The 21,344-nt window shown below is 41.7% G+C and overlaps 1 protein-coding gene and 1 long non-coding RNA gene across 6 annotated transcripts in view; one reads left to right on the forward strand and one right to left on the reverse strand.

The window, feature by feature from the left end:
* Positions 1–3,461: 3,461 nt before the first annotated feature.
* LOC124272888 (UDP-glucuronosyltransferase 1A1-like) overlaps positions 3,462–21,344 on the reverse strand; it is a 35,865-nt gene continuing 17,982 nt past the window's right edge. The window contains exons 1-3 of one of the 5 annotated variants that reach the window (XM_046708113.1): positions 17,072–17,082; positions 13,027–13,029; positions 3,462–6,749 (exon numbers count right to left, since the gene is read on the reverse strand). In XM_046708113.1, the coding sequence (XP_046564069.1) occupies positions 5,198–6,736 (1,539 nt within the window). In that variant the 5' untranslated portion in view covers positions 6,737–6,749; positions 13,027–13,029; positions 17,072–17,082 and the 3' untranslated portion in view covers positions 3,462–5,197. Of the gene's footprint in view, positions 6,753–8,867; positions 9,062–11,200; positions 12,040–13,026; positions 13,030–17,071; positions 17,121–21,344 lie in introns of those variants that run through there. The other 4 variants (XM_046708112.1, XM_046708111.1, XR_006897467.1 and 1 more) reach the window with 4 other exon arrangements.
* Positions 4,637–20,478, forward strand: LOC124272893. The gene is made up of 3 exons (XR_006897471.1): positions 4,637–4,737; positions 5,082–5,083; positions 20,442–20,478. It is a non-coding gene; the product is annotated as an uncharacterized LOC124272893 (long non-coding RNA).

The following is a 21,344-nucleotide window of genomic DNA, read 5'->3' on the forward strand; positions in this document are numbered from 1 at the left end:
CCAACAAAATGGACCCTGACTGGGAGCCAACAAAATGGGCCCCTGACTGGGAGCCAACATAATGAGCCCCCGACTGGGAGCCAACATAATGAGCCCCTGACTGGAAGCCACCACACTGTGACTGACTGAGAAGCAAAATACTGGGCCACTTGGCCAATAACTAAAACACCTAACAGCTTCTGTTGGTATAATGTGAATGCTAAATTTGGGGACAAGGGAGTTAATGTACAGATACTTTCCTCCTTGGTCACAAAAACATGTACATGCCCTTAAACCCAAACTCATCTCACACTATTCTGACCCTCACTCTACAACACACACGAACTCACAACAACCATATGAAATATAGTCAACTGTCATTAAGCAGATATTTGTTTTCCATTAAGATGCAGTCGTTGTATCAAACTTGTATCACGGATAAGCTATTAGAAGAGAAGGAATGTTTTTATTGATTTTGTTATCTCAATCAGTAGCCTCTACCTTACACATTTCTGGCCCTCACTCTACAAAACGCACGAACGTACCGCAAGCCATTTGAATAAGCCAATGTTTATTACATGTATATGCAGTCGTTGTTTTCTTACCTTTATGACGGATACGGCGTCTCTATGAACCCAGCGCAAATACGACCTACTGGAAAACAAGGAACGTGTTTTGTGATTTTTGAAATAATCGTTCGGAAATCGCCACCACTTCTCCAAGTTCAGGTGATGCTTATCCGAGTGTAATGGTATCAGTCAACTGCAAGCCTGCAACCTCCCCAAGGTGTTGCCTGATTGTATGTGTAGCACAGGCTTCAATACATAGAGAATACAACACGAGGTCTCATTACATACGAATTATACGAAACGAGTGTCCTTCCTATGATATCTGACCGGGCGAAAGCGAGGTCAGAAACCATAGGAAGGTCACGAGTTTCGTATAATTCGTATGTTTTGAGAACGAGTGTGGTATTTTATTTATTGCCCACGTCTTACATGCTTTAAATTGACAAAATAGCTTATTTTTGTTATTTTTATGGTTTAAAACCGAAACCGGTTTCATAAAGAGGTTGCGGAAGAATGTTGTTCTGTAATACACTTTTGCATGACGTCACACTGTAATGACGTCACTACGCCTTGCTCGTCTGCCCCCTTGGTAACCGACGTCACGATGCATGTCACACTCCGGCGCAATCTCCTACCCAGAGTTCCATGCGGCCAGCCAGCATAGTATCTCTGCCACAGGCCAGAAAAATGTGACGATTCGTCACATCTTGCAATGTCCATTCAATATAATGTACAGATTTCTTTCACTCTTTTTGTTTTGACGAGTCTACACATCTAACTAAACATCTTTAATAGAATGGTTTAGTTTCACTGAGAAAATATCCAAAAACATGTAACAATATTTCGATTTGCGTAGCGATCCTTTGTTTACATAGGTTGTACGGCTCCACGTGCTGTCATCGAAGCCGACGGAGAGCAAACACACTTTGATTATTGAGAGTGGAGAAGGGGTAGACAGCTACACGCTATTTGTACAGGTAGTATTTGAATACCGCCGGTGTAACAGAACACGATCCGGGGTGCCCGTGGGCATGGTTCCAGGAAATTGTTACTATATATGTACTATATGTAGCTTTTGAAAGCGCCTGAAAGATTACACAACACATACCTCGTCACTGGGTAACTCAACTGGCCACTGTTACACACTGAAATGTATTCATGCATCTGTGACAAAAGCGACCTGGTAGACAGTAAATTACAAAATAAAAATAAACCATATATGATACAGAAACAAGACAGATGTTTCCGCTACGTGCCAATGTGATTGGTATTTTGATACCATAGTCACTTTGTAATATACTCGGCGTCATTAATGAAAGGTCAGGCTCTTTTTTTGTTACAACTATTTTTTAATAGTTGTAAAATCCTCGTTCTTGTTGGAAATATATACAACTGAATGTTTTACAAACTGTCATAACAATATGGAAAAACCCATCAGGCCGTTGAAATGTCATTATTACGTTCTTTAACGTCCGATACATTCTGTTTCAAATTGTCAATATGGAAATCCACCTGCCACTTCATGTCAATGATTTGCACGTGCAAGTCGCTCTATCCATGGGGTCCATGGGACGGGATCGGGTGGTCAGGCTCGCTGACTTGGCTGACACATGTCATCGTATCCCAAGTGCGTTGATTGATATTCGTGCTGTTGATCACTGGATTGTCTGGTCCAGACCTGATATTTACAGACAGCCACCATATAGCTGGGATAATGCTGAGTGCGGCCCAAAACTAAACTCACTCTATCCATGGGATGGGGAGGGCAATCAACGTCTGGAATCAATTCTGGAATCAACGTCAATGGTCTCGTGTGCTCTTCACAGAAGATAGCAGGTTCAATTTGTCTTTCCATGATGGTCGGCAGAGGATTTATCGTCGCAGTGGAGAGTGAATCACAGATGCAACTGTGGCCACGCAAAGCCGATTTGGTGGGGAGTCGGTCATGGTTTGGGTAGGGATAACTCCTACTGGACGTAGTCCACTGCACGTGATCGACGGTAATTGTAGTGTATGGGCTTGTGTGGCAGATACATGTATGGGAGACAACTCCTGCAGCCTTATGTGACGGTAGCGGCAAGCTGATTAGAGTTTCGTCCCTTGGGGACCCCTGCTTGTAACCCCCACTTCCTGAGTAAACGCTCGACGTAGAAGTCATGGTATTTTATTATTCTGTTCGGCCACGGCCTTGTGTATAAGATTCAAATACACAACAGTAATCTTACCGGACAGCGTTATCGGGACGAGATTATGGCTCCTATAGCAGTACCATTCCTGCAAGCTGTGCATGACTATTATGGTCGATCCTCTTTACTGCAAGAAGACAACGCTGAGTCTCACAGGGCCAGGATTGTTACGGAATTCCTTAGGCAGCATGGTGCAGGGCGGGTTGAGTGGCGAGCATGCTCGTTAGATCTCAACACAGTTGAGCATGCCTTGGATGAACTCGGTCGACTTGTGTACACACGTCACTCAGCACCAGTGGATCTCACAGGTCTCCGCAGAGCTCTAGTAGAGGAATGGAATGCGATTCCGCAAGCTTTCTTGCATAAGAACAATATGCACTTGTGTCTAGGACGCGCGAGGAGATATTGAATGACCAAGTGCTTCATTTCTCCCAGTTTCAATTTGGGGGTATTGTTCTTTACAACTGATGTTGCTCGTGCTGTTTGAACGTTTTGTCAAGATGTGTCACGTTTGTCAACTTTTCTTTACATGTGCTATATATCATTTGACTCTTTATTAATGACACCTTGTACATTATAATTAACAATAGTTTAACTTTATCATACAGACAATAAGGAACGTTAATTTTTACCTGTGTCCGTTTTACCATCCGTGTTGCCAAATGATTGTAATACTTATTAAACATATGACTTGTGTCTTGAGGCAGAAGAAGATGAATGTGATAAATAGCACTTATATTTTTTAATGTTTAAAGCGAGAACATTGTACACGTAGTCGAAGCTACCCATTTTATTGCAACACACGCAAAGATTAAATCACTGATAACCCGATTACGATCGGAATGACTCACGTCCAATCAATTCTATACAACAAGAGACCAACCAAAAAGACGATTGAGTGGTGACCATTTACAAAATCTATACGAAAAAGAGCAGCATCAAAACTTTGAGACTTAAAGTATTTAAGTTCATAATACATGCAAATACTTTGTCCTCCTAGAGAGAATAATATATGTTCTCGGGGAGCAGTTTATCCTGCATTCGCTTTGCACTTGACGCAGACATAATACTAATTTAACCGAGCCTGAGTCAGTAGTTAAACAAATCGACGTCCCTAACAATGTCTTAAACAGCATTATGGATCAAGGCGAATATCGCAGCACTTAAGTACATAAAAGTAAATCCAGATTATTATGACTGACTACTTTGGTGTTTCAGTGTTGATTTCACCCATGCACTTTCTTCACAGTGATCTACATTTAACAAACTCCTGCGAAGTCTGACAAAACGGAGACAATACAGGAAATAACGGTTTGATAGTAACGTAATTCCAAAATATATAAATAAAATTCTTATACTGAACGCAAACGTTTTTAAAGCTGCTGACAACTGTAAACTGAAGATTAGCGTGACTGTACATGTGTTAAGGGCTGTGTAACTGGCAAATTATACTGAGAAAATCACTGACATACACAATTTCACACAGTTGGATCCTATCGGAACACGCACCGGTTAGCAATGTACACTGTTTTTCACCCCACATTGAGGGTGGAGATAAGGAGCTCACAAATGCGGCGATTTAAAATAAAAAGATGAAATGTATACAACACTGCTAGAATAGATAAAGATTCCGCATAAGATGGGCACATTTATTGACTTATGACATGTTATAGCCTGTAAAGTGGGTTGCAACATTAAATATCTTGGAGATTTCCCACTGCCCTACAACATTTTTTGAAGCCTTCTGGATGCTTAATGTTCAACGCTATGCTAAGTCACACTCAAACTTTTATAACGGCGGACTGTAGATAACCGAGTCAAATCTGGTAATGGACAAGACAAACAGGTGATCAATACAAGGAGCATCGCCCTGTCCCATTAGAGTATGATGACATTTGAAATCCACTCAGCCTGACCACCCAATCCTGTAGAAACCAAAGCTACAACCTAACCCGAAAACACATATGGGAAAGTCGAAATTGAGCTTAAATAACCATCTTGATGTCAGAATAACAAAACAATATCAAAGCAATCGAAAGTATCATAACTGCACTTCCATCAATAGCCTAATTTCTATTACAGAACATCAGCGTCATATTTTACGTGAAATGACACAACACCATCGGATTTGCGGATAGATGTCGGTAGCGTGCGACGTAACTTTACATAAAGCACAACCATTTTCTTATAAAACTACTGTCAATACTTAAGGTAATACAATGTAATTCAAATAAGTCAGAAAAGACATACGCAATGGTGAAATTTGTCAACAGCAGTTTGTTTTCTCAGGAGGGTCACATTCTAAACTATCCTGTTGTATACGATATATCATATCAACTTATCATAGAAGTCTACTAATCATGATCATTTTCAGGTTCACAGTTATGATTCAGCCAGCCATCAAATGATCTCAACTTCACATAAGTAGGAATATCCACCCATATACAACACTCGGTTTTTCATTCACTCAGTTTTGCGCTTCCTGTCAGTCTGTCCCTTGCAACAACACTTCCGACAGATCCATACAACAGCAGTAGTAATAACACCGACAATAACAGCAATAGTAACCCATACATCAGCATAGATATAACTAACAAAGCTAACAGAGGGAGGCCGCATGTGGTCTCCTCCGTATTTGAGAACATGTTCTACAGCAGATGCTGCACGATCAGCAGGCTTTTCTGGTCTGTCACGTAGGAGGCTTGACATCCTCTTCATGTTCTGGCGGATAACTGTGCTCTCAAGTACCTGCCTTATCTTTTCAAACAGATCATCAACACTGTCATCAAAAATTTCGATTCTAGATCCGATGTTGTATTTCTTTACTTTTATGGCTGTGGTGAATGTTTCTGCGTGGATTGGCATACAAATGATAGGAACTCCGTGATACACTGCCTCCCAAAATCCATTCTTTCCACAATGAGAAATAAACACTTTCGTGTTGGGGTGACCTAGGATATCATTTTGTTGTATCCACTTCATGCTTTTGATGTTGCCGCGGATTTCCTCTTTATCCTGCTTGAACAGAACTTGGTACTTTAGTCGACCAAAGGCAGACATCAGCTTTTCAATCAATGACGACGGAAACCCTTTTATCAGGCTTCCAAAGGTCACAAGTACAACACCGTCTGTTGCCGCATCCATGTACCTCTTCATCTCAGCTGAAAGTGGATTGGCTGGGCTTGCTGTCAGACCACCACACTGAACAAAATTCGGAAACACAGCTTTCGGGTAGTCAATTATATAGTCGGAGTTTTCTATAAAAAGCAAAGACCTTTTCACCAGATCACTTCCGTCGACACCTTCCAGTTTTTTATCCAAGACAGAGTAGTCTATAGATTGTATAAACACTTTAAACACAAGAGGAGTGACGAAGGAGGATAATGTGTTGAGGAATCTTTCAGGGAATGTCATATCATTGGTGAAACTAGACGTAATGTGAGGAATTGTGTTACTTTGTAGAGGCATACCAGTGTCTCTGGGGTCAAGGTAGGAGTACACAGCAACTGTTGGAACCCCAAGATAGGCGGCGATTGCAAACAGACATTCAGAACCAGGCATTCGAGCCACCAAAGCAATGTCATATTTGTCCTTTTTCAACCTTTCTAAAACAACCCTATCTTTCATTGCAGCACTGCAGTGATTATGGATCATAGGCTTCATAATGTTCAAAAACATTTTCCACTTATAATCTCGATTAAAGATGATTTTGCCTGCAGTTGCCATAATATCATCATGTGCCTTCTGCATCGATGGATCCAGATCAGGAACAATAAGAGTGAACTGCTCCTTGAAAGCCTCCGTATCAAACCTACCGATACAGGATTTGGGATCAGAGAGGACAGCAAACAGGGTAACGTCATGGCCTCGTTTCAGAAGAGCTTGCCCAATGGACATAATTTCCAGGCAGTGGCTTGTTGTTGGAGTTGGCATAAGAAGAATCTTGGCCCCATGGCAACAACTGACAAATGTGGTCAGAAGGAGGAACGTAGAGAGTGACATCTTTCAATTGAAACTCCTGAAACATAAACAGAAAATCATTACTTATCATTGAAGTTGTGCTGGAAATGTCCCAAACTGTAAGTGGGCAAAAGAATTGTGTTGATATTTCAGTGAAATCACCTCTTGTCAGCTCAGTATGTGAAAAAGTATGATCGAATCAATGATCAGTGGGGTAACAACATGTAGTGACGGCTACACCTACCCCTTAAACGACAGGTCGGATGGCAGTCCATCATACTGAGTGAGCCCCCAACTGTCACCATCCACATATAAAGACCCTGACTGGCAGCACATCATCATGTCTGAGCCCCAGACTATCTGACTGACAGCGCATTATACTGGCCAACACACTCAGTCCCCGACTGAGAACCAACAGGCGGAGAGCCAAAATAATGTGTCCCTGACTGAGAAAGAACATAATCAGCCCATGACTGAGAACCAACACACTGAGCCCCTGACTGAGAACCAACATACTGAGCCCCTGACTGAGAACCAACATAAAGAGCCCATGACTGGGAACCAACATACTGAGCCCCTGACTGAGAACAGACATAATGAGCCCATGACTGAGAACCAACATACTGAGCCCCTGACTGAGAAGCAACATAAAGAGCCCATGACTGGGAAACAACATACTGAGCCCCTGACTGAGAACCAACATACTGAGCCCCTGACTGGGAACCAACATACTGAGCCCCTGACTGAGAACAGACATAATGAGCCCATGACTGAGAACAAACATACTGAGCCCCTGACTGAGAACCAACATAAAGAGCCCATGACTGGGAAACAACATACTGAGCCCCTGACTGAGAACAGACATAATGAGCCCATGACTGAGAACCAACATACTGAGCCCCTGACTGAGAACAGACATAAAGAGCCCATGACTGGGAAACAACATACTGAGCCCCTGACTGAGCAGCAACATAAAGAGCCCATGACTGGGAACCAACATACTGAGCCCATGACTGAGAACAGACATAATGAGGCCATGACTGAGAACCAACATACTGAGCCCCTGACTGGGAAACAACATACTGAGCCCCTGACTGAGAACAGACATAATGAGCCCCTGACTGAGAACAAACATACTGAGCCCCTGACTGAGAAGCAACATAAAGAGCCCATGACTGGGAAACAACATACTGAGCCCCTGACTGAGAACCAACATACTGAGCCCCTGACTGAGAACCAACATACTGAGCCCCTGACTGAGAACCAACATAATGAGCCCTTGACTGGGAACCAACATCCTGACCCCCTGACTGAGAACCAACATATTGAACCCATGACGGGGAACCAACATGATGAGCCCCTGACTGGGAACCAACATACTGAGCCCATGACTGGGATCCAACATACTGAGCCCATGACTGGGAACCAACATACTGAGACCATGACTGAGAACCAACATGATGAGCCCCTGACTGAGAACCAACATACTGAGCCCATGACTGAGAACCAACATAATGAGCCCATGGCGGGGAACCAACATGATGAGCCCCTGACTGGGAACCAACATACTGAGACCATGACTGAGAACCAACATAATGAGCCCCTGACTGCGAAACAAAACATACTGAGCCCATGACTGGGAACCAACATACTGAGCCCATGACTGGGAACCAACATAATGAGCCTCTGACTGAGAACAAACATACTGAGCCCATGACTGGGAACCAATATACTGAGCCCCTGACTTAGAACCAACATAATGAGCCCCTGACTGAGAACCAACATACTGAGCCCATGACTGGGAACCAACATCCTGACGCCCTGACTGAGAACCAACATAAGGAGCCTCTGACCAACATACTGAGCCCATGACTGGGATCCAACATACTGAGCCCCTGACTGAGAACCAACATACTGAGCCCATGACTGGGAACCAACATACTGAGCCCATGCCCTTGTCTTTACAGAGTTCTCTCCTTTTCCGGGTACTTGATTCCTAGAAATAGGACTCGATTCCAGCTGTACTCGACCCGGATTCGAGTACCCGTCCAAGCCCTCTTTTCTGATCCTCACTCTTTCGAACGCACGATCGTACCACACGCCATTTGAAAAAACTGTGAAAGGTCATTAAGCCAATGTTTATTACATTTAGATGTAGTCGTTGAATTCTTACCTCTATCACTGGTACGACGTCTCTATGAACCCAGCACAGATATGACCTATTGGAAAACAAGGAACGCCTTTTGTGTAAGTTCCCTGATTCGTTCGAATAATCTCCAACTACACTCCTAGTTCAGCTGATATCTATCCCAGTGTATGTGTATCAGTCAACTAAAAAGCCTGCAACCTACTCTGGGTATTGCATGATTGTAGTGTAGGACAGGTTTCAATACAATGTCCTTGAGGCGGCAGACGACGTGGTGTACACACTTATCGACCTCGGTTTTTGAGGGTGGAGAAGGGGTAGACAGCTACAGGTAGTAACGTGGATTTGAAAACCGCCGGTGTGACAAAACAAGAGTCGATGTTCCCGTCGGCATGGTTCCAGGAAATTGTTGCTATACACCTCTCTCTCTCACACACTCACTCACACACACACACACACACACACACACACACACACACACACGTGTGTGTGTGTGTGTGTGTGTGTGTGTGTGTGTGTGTGTGTGTGTGTGTGTGTGTGTGTGTGAGAGAGATGTATTTATATAAAATTCAGTGGCAAAATAGAGAATATGTTCAAATTGTTTAACGTTTATTATCACCTGTGTCAGTTCTACTTTCCGTTCATAACTGTGCACTGCCAACTGATTATTATACATATGACTTGTGTCTTGAAACAGAAGAAAATGAATGTGATAGACAGCATTGATTTTTCTAATGTTCAAAGTGAGAAAATTGTACATGTTGCCGAAACTACCCTTTTTATTTCTTAATGATATAGCAACACACGCAAAAATTAGATCACTGATAACCCGATTATGATCTGAATGAGACACGTCCTGTCAATTCTATACAGCTGGAGACAAACCGAAAAGACGATCATCACCTTTGTTGTTTCAACGTTGATTTCAACAATTCACCTTCTTCACAGAGAGGACCATTTAACATACCCCTGCGAAGCCTGACAAAATTGAGACATTATAGAAAATAACGGTTTAATAGCGATATAATTACAAATTAGACCTGAAATTCTTATATTGAAAGCAAACGTTTTAAAAGCTCCCAACAACTGTCGACTGAAGAAATATCCTCACGCTGTCATGGCTGGACATGAGTTAAGGGCAGTGTAACTGGCAAATTATACTGAGAAAACCACTGGCACACACAATTCCTATCGGAACAATATGCTTAAAATGTTCAAATCAAAACATGCCGATAAAGTCCGGTGACTCTATTCACAGGCACCGAATAGCAATGTACACTGTTTTTCACCCCAACATTGAGGGTGGAGATAGGGAGCTCACAAATGCGGCGTTTTAATATCAAAAGCTGAAATACATATAACACTGCTAGAATAGATAAAGATTTCACATAAGATGGGCACATTTATTGACTTATGACATATTATAGTTTGTAAAGCGGGTTGTAACATGAAGTATCTTGTATATTCCCAACAGCCCTACAGCAATTTTAAGAGCCTTCAACTCGATCAATCTTCAACGCTATGCTTAAACACACTCAAGCTTTTATGACGGCCGACTGTTGATAGCCAAGTCAAATCGGGTTCTTGACAGGTGATCAATACCAGGAGCATCGACCCGTGCCATTAGAGTACGATGACATTTGCAACTGTCTACTCATCACGATCACTTTCAGTTTCATAGTCATGATTCGGGCAGCCATCAAATGATCTCAGCTACACATAAGTAGGAATATTCTACTTATAAGCTCATACACAAAACTAGGGCTGCAACGATTCAGTTCGATTAATCGAAAATCGAATCGGACACCTTAGTTTCGATTTTCGATAACCATTATCACTATTTCGATTCGATATTTGAATATCTATTCAAATTATTTCTACACACTTGACTTTTGAAAGTTTTACTTTATTAACGTTTATGGTCCTTGACATGGGGACAAGAAAGTGAAAAGTGTTGTTCTGTGTTTAAACATCATATTTTATTTCTTTGAAAAAGGTTACATCATTTACAAATCGTGGAAATAAACTTTCAGTGAGATGTGTTTTTTGTAATAAACTATGAGAGTTAAATGAAATCTGACGTTTTTACTTAAATGAAGAATCGAATCGAAAATGATCGAATCCATGGTCCAATATCGAAAATCGAATCGAATCGGGGTCTAGGTGAATCGCTGCAGCACTATACAACAGTTTTTCATTCACTCAGTTTTTTGCTTCCTGTAATGGAAGTCTACTAATCATGATCATTTTCAGGTTCATTTTCATTATTTTTCAGCCAGCAATCAAATGATTTCAACTTCACATAAGCAGGAATATCCACCCATATTCAACACTCGGTTTTTCAGCTAAAAGTGGATTTGCTGGGCTTGCTGTCAGATCACCGCACTGAACAAAATTCGGAAACACATCTTTCGGGTAGCCAATGATATAGTCGGAGTTTTCTATAAAAAGCAAAGACTTCGTTACCAGATTGTTGGCGTCGACACCTTCCAGATTTTCATCCAATACAGAGTAGTCCACTGATGGTAAAACACTTTGAACACAACAGGAAAGGCGAAGAAGAATAATGTGTTGAGAAGTCTTTCAGGGAATGTCATGTCATTGGTGAAACTAGACGTAATATGAGGACATGTGTTACTTTGTAGAGGCATCCCAGTGTTGGTGGGGTCTAGGTAGGAGCAAACAGCAGCTGTTGGAATACCAAGATAGACGGCGATTGCAAACAGACATTCAGAACCAGGCATTCGAGCCACCAAGGCAATGTCATAATTGCCCTTTTTCAACCTTTCTAACACAATCCTATCTTTCATTGCAGCACTACACTGATTATGGATCATAGGCTTCAGAAAATCAAGAACTATTTCCACATACCATCTCGATTAAAAATGAGTTTGCCAGCAGTTGCCATCATATCATCATGTGCCTTCTGTATCGATGGATCCAGATCAGGAACAATAAGATTGAATTTCTCCTTGAAAGCCTCCTTATCTAACCTTCCGATACAAGATTTGGTATCAGAGAGGACGGCCAATAAGGTAACGTCATGGCCTCGTTTCAGAAGAGCTTGCCCAATGGACATAATTTCCAGAGAGTGGCTTGTTGCTGGAGTTGGCATAAGAAGTATATTGGCCCCATGGCAACAACTTACAAATGTTGTCAGAAGGACGAAGGTAGAGAGTGACATATTTAACTGAAACTCCTGAAAACATAAACAGAAAATATTTACTAATTATTGAACTTGTGCTGTCAATGCCCCAAACTGTAAGTGGGCAAAACGATTATATTGATATTTCAGTAAAATCACCTCTTGTCAGCTCAGTATCTGACAAAGTATGATCGTAGTGGCAGTTCCACCTGTCCCTTAAACGACAGGTCGTATGACCTCGCATCATACTGAGTGAGCCCACTCCTGAGTCTTCTCCCTAACTGACATAGGCCCCAACTATGACATTTGAAGGCCCTGACTGACAGCACATCATCCTGTTTGGGCCCGGCACTGCAACTGACCATCCCAAGTGAAAGAGGGATATACTACAGCACATCATACTGCCCAAGACCGCTGCCGACTGACCATCTGACAGTGTCTGACTGACAGCACATTATACTGGCTAAGAACCAGCATACCGATTGAGCCAACATGCAGTGCCCCCAACTTAGAGCCAACACAACGAGCCCCTGACTGAGTAACAACATACTCAGGTCCTGACTGGGAGCCAACGCAAACTGACTGGAACAAACAATCTGAACCATTTGCTGGGAGCCAACACACTGGGTCCCCGACTGAAAATCAACATAATCAGAACCAACTTACTAAGCCTAGGTCTGACTGATAACCAACATACTGAGCCCCTGACTGAGAGACAACATACTGAGAGCCAACATACTGCGCCTCCATTCTCATCCCACAGAGGTTACTCCTGTCATATCTTCCTACGTTACCTCTGTTCTAATACGGCCCTTTCATGGTGTGAGCGTTCAAGACTCGTGATTGGAGGCAATCAGATTTAGTTGTGCAATCAGCGACGTTGTTTCAAAAGTGATCATTCGCAAGGCCCCGGTAATTTCCGTATGCTTCGAGAAAACTAAACTTCTTCCCCTGCGCGATGCGCAAACGTTTCTTCTAGACAGAACTCAGTCATGTTATGGCGGATCAGTGGCGTCGCCATCGCCCTCGTTGACAACGGACAAGCTAGCCATTAAACGTCTTGTGTGTAACATCAGTGATACAAGTCCCAGGCAGATGGGGGATATTTGTGGCCCCACATTTGCTTGTGTTAGTCAACTTGAATCTAAGTCGATGTAACACGTGTTCTGATTGGATAGAAAGAAGGGAGATAATTCGTGTTGCGATCTTTTGCCGCTAGGGGATTTTACGAGAACCGGGAAATATGGCCGTATTAGAACAGAGGTTCGTAGGAAGATATGACAAGTAACCTCTGTGGGAAGAGAATGACTGTGCCCCTTGACTGAGAACAAACTGAGCCCCTGACTGAGAGCCAACATAGAGAGACCCCTGAATGACAGCCGGCATATTGTGCCCCTGACTGAGAGGCAACATTTTCAACCCCCGAATGAGAACCAACATAATGAGCAACTGACTGGGAGTCAACACACTAGGCCCAAGATTGAGAACCAACATATTAAGAACGAATATAGTGATCCCCTGACTGAGAGCAAACACACTGCGCCCCTGACACCCAACATAATGAGCCTCTGACTGAGAGCTAGCATAATGAGTACCTAACTGTGAACCAATATACCGAGTCCATGGCAGTGCATCCTACTGAGCCCACTCCCGAGTGTTCTCCCTAACTGAGAGAGCCTCCAACTGACACCGCCGACATATGAAGGCCCTGACTGACAGCACATCATCTTGTTTGAGTCCCCTCCTGCAACTGACCATCCCAAAATGAAAGCGCGATATACTACAGCACATCATACTGCCCCAGACTGCTACTGCCTGAACTCCCAACTGACAGTGTCTGACTGACAGCACATTATACTGACTAAGAACCAACATACCGACTGAGCCAACATGCTGTGCCCCAGACACAACGAGCCAGTGACTGAGAAACAACATACTCAGGTCCTGAGAGTCAACACAACGAGCAACTGACTTTCTGAGCCCCTGACTGGAAGACAACACACTGGGATCCGACTGAGAAACAACATACTCAGGACCAATTTACTAAGCCCCTGACTGAGAACAGCATACTGAGTCCCTGACTGAGATCCAAACTACTGCACACCTGACTGAGATGTAAAATACTGCGCACCTGACTGAGAGCCAACATAATGAGCCCCTGACTGAGAACCAACATACTGAACCCCTGACTGGCGTCCGATACTATTACTGGCTTACAAATTCAACTCAATATCTTAGAACGTTACACAAACGATTGGAAACTCTCTGTTAATTTCGAGAAAACAAGTATTGTAATCTTCAGAAGAGGTGGTCCCGTCGCTTCAAAAGAGAAATGTTTTTTCAGTGGCAAGTTACTGACTATTGCTAATCACTATACTTACCTTGGTCTTATGTTTTCTCACAAGATGAATTTTTAAAAAGTGTTCTTGATTTGCAATCACGTGCAAGAAGGCTTTCATAAATGTTATGCCTGTTTCTCAGAATATAGGTATCTTCACTCCAAACATATTTTTCAAACTGTTTGATTCACAAATTCAACCGATTATGCTTATTATATCAAGAAATATCAGACGCACATTTGTTCAGCTAAGACTAGGTCTGTTAGATTTAAGTATTAATAAAGTTAGAAGATTGTCTATAGAAAGAAATATGAGAATTTGTCCATTATGCACTTCATCTATTGAAGATGAAATTCATTTATATTTGTATGTCCATATTATGATGGTCTTAGAAGAAAATATATTTCAAGTAATTATCTATCAAAATACCCAACAATAGCCTTTGTCTCGATTCTCACTTCCAGAAATGAAACTGTTATCCGTAGCCTTTCTCTATTTGTAAAACATGCTGTTGTCTTGAGAAATGATTGGTTATCTAAGTAATTTCATAACTGTCATTGTATTAAGCATTATATTTATGTATATATGTACGTAACCCCTTATATATGGGCCGGGGGCCTTGAATACAATAAACTTCACATGAATTGACTTGACTGAGAACAAAACATACTCACCCCCTGACTGAGAACCAACATAATGAACCCCTGACAGAAAAGCAACATACTGAGCCCCTGACTGAGAACCAACATACTGAACCCCTGACAGAGAACCAACATACTGAACCCCTGAGCGAGAACCAACATACTGAGCCGACTGAGAGCCAACATACCGAGCCCCTGACTGAGAACCAACATAATGACCCTCTGACTGAGAACCAACATAATGACCCTCTGACTGAGAACCAACATAATGACCCTCTGACTGAGAACCAACATAATGACCTCTGACTGAGAACCAACATACTGACTGACTGACTGACTGCCTGAGTTTGGTTTTACGCCGCTTTGAGCAATATTCCAGCAATATCGCGGCGGGAGACACCAGAAATGGGCTTCACTCATTGTACCCATGTGGGGATTCGAACCCGGGTCTTCGGCGTGACGAGCCAACGCTTTAACCACTAGACTACCCCATCGCCCCACCAACATACTGAGCCCTGACTGAGAACCAACATACTGAGCCCCTGACTGAGAACCAACATAATGACCCTCTGACTGAGAACCAACATACTGAGCCCTGACTGAGAACCAACATACTGAGCCCCTGACTGAGAACCAACATACTGAGCCCTGACTGAGAACCAACATACTGTGCCCCTGACTGAGAACCAACATACTGAGCCCTGACTGAGAACCAACATACTGAGCCCCTGACTGAGAGCCAACATATTGAGCAACTAACTGAGAACCAACATAATGTGCAAAGAACTAACACACCTAACATATTGGGCCCTGACTTGACAGCCAACATGAGGAACAACTGACTAACAAAGCAGCTGGCTACTACCTTTTTGTGGGTATAATGTGAATACTGATGGCATTTCAGGCACATCAACTTTTGTCATATTAGTCTGAGGAAAAGTCAACCTACATCATGTATTCTATAATTCAATGTATTCATTCAATACTGTCTCACCAGTTACACCTTAACCACAGGACGTCAAAGGGGTTAATATATACTGGCCACATATAGAAACTGTGCACACAGAAAATATAAATATACTCTGAAATTGCTGTCACTGTCGAAAGCTTGATCTTTGGTCATTCAAACGTTCACACATCCACATAAGAAGTCACATACACATCGTGCCAAGATTAACATCTGCTCAACGTCATGAAGCCATTGGAATGGTTCGAGCAGAAATGAGCCAACAACAGCTGGCAGCACATTTCCAATGCCATCGTAACACGATATCTGCATGGGTCAGGCGTTATCGAAACAGTAATGACGTCACCGACCACCCACGTTCTGGGCGTTCCCGACGTAACGACGCCAAGACAGGACAGGTGGATTCGGGTTCCAGGCAGCAGTGACCACGCCCCAGACCATTCCCCAGGCCTTCAATGCTCATTTGCTAGCCTCTATGCGTCGTCGATGCACTGCTGTGCTTCACGCACAAGGTGGTCATACCTGTTATTGACTTTGTGACTTCGTCGTGTGACCCCCTACTCGATTTTGAACATCCGACGTCATCGTTACGGATATTGTTCATGTTCTTTTGACAATTTCTTGTGGTCCGATACTTCAGCTTATAAAGTGTCTACATCATTTCATCTTTGCTGTATTGTATTCCAATTATGAAGGCATTTTCTCTGTGCACAGTTTCTTTATGTTGCTAGTATACATATACTATCCTTCTTGGTCACAAAAAAATGTACATCATGGCCTTCAAACCCAGTAAACCATTTCACCAGTAAACCTCGCCTCTCGCTATTCTGACCCTCACTTTCCAACACACATGAGCGCACCGTATGAAATATACTGTCAACTGTAATTAAGCAGATATTTTGTTTTACATTAAGATAAAGTCGTTGTTATCAAACCTGTATCACGGATACGTGTTCTGTGATAAGCTACAAGAAAAGAAGGAATGTGTTTTGTGATTTTGTTATCTCAGTCAGTAGCCCCAACCTCACGCTATTCTGACAGTCACTCTACAAAACGTACGAACGCAAGCCATTTGAAAAACTGTCAACGGTCATTAAGCAAATGTTTGTTACATTTGGATGTAGCCGTTGATATCTTACTTTTATCACGGGCACGACGTCTCTATGAACCCAGCGCAGATGCAACCTACTGGAATAGAAGGAACGTGTTTTGTGATTTTCGCAATAATCGTTCGGAAATCGGCACCACCACTCCAAGTTCAGCTGATGCTTCTACGTGTGTATGGGTATCAATCAACTGCAGTTGAAGGTCTGTAATCTTCCATACTGTAGGTATTGCCTGATTGTAGATGTAGCACTGGCTTACATACAAACCGTCCTTCCACCCTTGAGGCGGCAGACGACGTGGTGTACACACTTACTGACCTTGATTATTGAGGGTGGAGAAGGGGTAGTGAGCTACACACTGTTTGTACAGGTAGTACTTAAGGGGGATTTGAATACCGCCGGTGTGACAGAACAAGAGTCGGATTGCCCGTCGGCATGGTTCCAGGGAATTGTTGCTATATATTTACTATATGTAGCTTTTGAAAGCGTCTGAAATATTACACAACTTATACCTCTCGTCACTGGGTAACTCAACTATATTTCTTTTCATGCCACTGTGTGTGTGTGTGTGTTTGTCAACTCTTGTATGTTAGATATATTGACATAAAATTCAGTGCCAAAATATAAAATATGTTCAAATTGTTTAACTTTATTATCACCAGTGTCAGTTCTACCGTTCTTCATAACGCTGTACGTTGCCAAATGATTATTAAACATATGACTTGACTGTCTACAAAGTCAAAATGAATGTGATAAACAGCATTTCTATTTTTCTGAATGTTTATAGTGTGAAAATTGCGTAGATATATTGAAACTACCCATTTATTGCTTTAAAATATAAAATATGGTCAAACTGTTTAACTGTATTAAATTCTAGTGGCAGTTCTACCGTTCTATCATAACGGTGACTATTTACAAAATATATACGAAAAACAGCAGTATTCAACTCTCTGAAACTCTCTTTAAGTTCATAATACTTGAGAATACTTTGTCCTCCTCGAGGACTGAAACATAAATGTTCTCGGGGAGCTTTTTATCCTGCATTCGCTTTGCACTTGAAGCGGACATAATACGAATTTAACCGAGCTTGAGTCAGTTGTTAAACAAATCTACTTTCCTAACACGAGTTGTTGTTATAGTATGACCAGAATTATTGAGAATTTTAGGAATATGTTTAATTGGATTTCTAGTATAAACAACCTTAACCAGCTATCAAGTGTTTGGTTTCATTCAAGAGAGACAACTCCGTTAATCCTTTTCTAGTATTTTGTGAAGAGTTATCCCCCTTTGTTTACTTGCTAGCAGGCGACATTTTCAGTGATCCTCAGTATGGATGATTTAGAGAAGAGGAAGTTGATTTTAGAGTATTATAACAAGGACATCAGATCAGCTAAAGTGATTTCAAGTAGAACAGGCATCCCTTTGTCCACAATTTATCGTGTTTTGAAAAATATTGCAAATGGATATGGCATTGAGCACCAGGGAGGCGCAGGTAGGCCCAGAAAATTGACTATCGGTCACAGGAGGCGGCTTGGTATTCTTGTTTCTAAAAACAAACGAAGGAGTTTAGAAAACTTAAGGCTGGATATGATTGATAGAGGAACTGTGGCTGTCTGTAAGGAGACAATTAGAACTGAGATGCATGCAATGGGTTGGCAGAAAAGTCGAGGAATTCCATCACCCATCATGAAACCTGAACAAAAGGAGCGAAGGTTGTTGAACTGGTGCTTACAGCATTGAAATTTTAACTGGGACAATGTGATTTTCTCAGATGAAAGTTCTGTGTGGCTGTTTCCTAATACACTGAAATTCTGCAACAAACAAACTGAAAAATCTTTGTATCAGCGCCCAAAGTACAGTCCGAAATTTAACGTGTGGGGTGGCATATCTGTGTTAGGGGCAACACCCCTCTGTGTATTTGAAGGGAATATGAACAGTGAGCGGTACACAGATATTCTCGAGGGACATTTACTTCCATCTGCTCACGTGTTCTATGGAAATGTTTGGATTTTCCAGCAGGACAACGACCCAAAACATTGTTCAAAGCATTCACAGGCCTGGTTTCGGACCCAAAATATGACATTATTAGATTCGCCAAGCTATAGCCCTGACCTAAATCCAATAGAAAATGTTTGGGGACTGATGAAGGAAAGTGTCAATGAGAAAAATCTGACAAATATTGCTGAAATGAAAGAAGAGGTGGTCCGATATTGGGACAGCATGGACCACGACTTTCTAACTTCTTTGATCAGTAGTATGCCCCGCCGCATTGAAGCCTGCATTGCTGCCCATGGTGACTTGACAAAATACTAACTGTTCACCTGTCTTTGAATCTGGAGTTATGTTCTGCTAATATTCACATTTAATACCTGAGTAATGAGTGAAAAAAAGTAAAAAATTTACAATCTTTAAATTCTCAATAACAATGTCTGAAACAGCATTATGGTTCAAGGCGAACATTACAGAAAAGAAATACATAAATGTAATCACTGTAAATCCAGATCATTATGACTAAATCCTTTGGTGTTTCAATGTTGATTTCTCCAATGCACTTTCTTCATAGAGGAACGTTTAACATATCATTGCGAAGCATGATAAAATTGAGGCATTACAGAAAATAAAGGTTTAATAGCTGGTTTAAAAGTGATACAATTCCAAAACATATACCAAATTCTTATATTGAAAGCAAACTTTTAAATAGTTGCTAACAATTGTCCACTGAAGAAAATATCGTGGCTGTACATGTGTTAGGGGTTGTGTATCTGGCGAATTAAAATGAGAAAACCACTGACATAGACAATTTCACACAGTTGGATCCTATTGGAACAATATGCTTAAAATGTTCATAACAAAAGATGTCAATGCAGTCAGGTGAATGTATTGACAGACACCGGTTAGCAATGTACAAAGTTTTGCCCACACATTGAGGGTGGAGGTAGTGAGCTCACAAATGCGACGTTTCAATGTAACAAGCTGAAATATATACAACACTGCTAGAATAGATAAAGATTCCACATAACATGGGCACATTTATTGACTTATGACATGTTGTAGCCAGTAAAGCGGATTGCCACATTAAGTATCTTGTAGACTCTGCCCTACAACAATTTTTGAAGCCTTCTAGTCACTTAATGTTCAACGCTATCCTGAGCCTAAATCAAGCTTGTATGACGGCGGGCTGTAGATAACCGAGTCAAAATCGGGTACTGGACAAAACAAACAGGTGATCGATACCAGGAGCATCGTCCTGTGCCATTAGAGTACGATGACATTTGCAACCCACTCAGCCTGACCACCCAATCCATTTTTTCGCCTTGTAGAAACCAAAGCTATTACAGTTCAAACCTAACCCAAAATCCCATATGGGAAAGTCGAAATTAAACTTCAATAAATATCTCGATAGCCCACATGTCAGAATAACAAAACGACATTAAAGCAATCGAAGCCTATTTCCTATTGCCAAGACAGAACATCAGCGTCATATTTATGGGAAATGACACAACACTATCGGATTTGCAGATGTCGGCAGCTTGCAACGTATAGTCCGTTTGGCTCAAAGTCGGACCGATGAATTGCAATCTAACTCGAAAACTACTAAACATAATTTACTCAATGAAGCACTGATCATAATCAAAACATCAGACCAACCCTGTGCATTTTTTGCAGAATTTATGTCCTAAAAATAGAAAAGTTGCTTAACAAACTATCATTAAAATTTTGACAAAGTTCACTATTTGTTACGAGGGAGGGGTGCAAAGAGAGGAACAGCCAGGTGTGCGATAAAGGATGGAGACAGCACAGGTAAATGATTCAATAACTTCGTCGGCACTTGTGCACGTGCTCCGCGTATAACTGGCTGTTCCTCCCTTTGCAGTCCTCCCTTGTAACAAATAGCGAACTTTTTAAAATTTTAATGATAGTTTGTAAGGCAACTTTTTTATTTTTATGACAGAAATTCTGAAAAAATATCACAGTGTTGGTCTGATGTTTTGATTATGATCAGTGTTTCATTGAGTATTATATGTTTAGTAGTTTTCGAGTTAGATTGCAATTCATCGGTCCGCTTTTGAGCCAAACGAACTATGTAACTTACATAAAAGATACCGTTTTCTACCTCTTATAAAACCCGTCAATACTTAAGGTAATAGTTTAAATAATTCAGAAAACACATACGCAATGGTGACATTTGTCAATAGTATTTTGTTTTCTCAGGAGGGTCACATTCTAAACTATCCTGTTATTATACCTGATATATCACATCAACTTATCACTAACATGGGAGTCTACTAATCACGATCAGCCAGCC

The sequence above is a fragment of the Haliotis rubra genome, unplaced genomic scaffold (assembly GCF_003918875.1).
Source record: "Haliotis rubra isolate DU_JTF1 unplaced genomic scaffold, ASM391887v1 Scf174, whole genome shotgun sequence".
NCBI lineage: Eukaryota > Metazoa > Mollusca > Gastropoda > Lepetellida > Haliotidae > Haliotis > Haliotis rubra.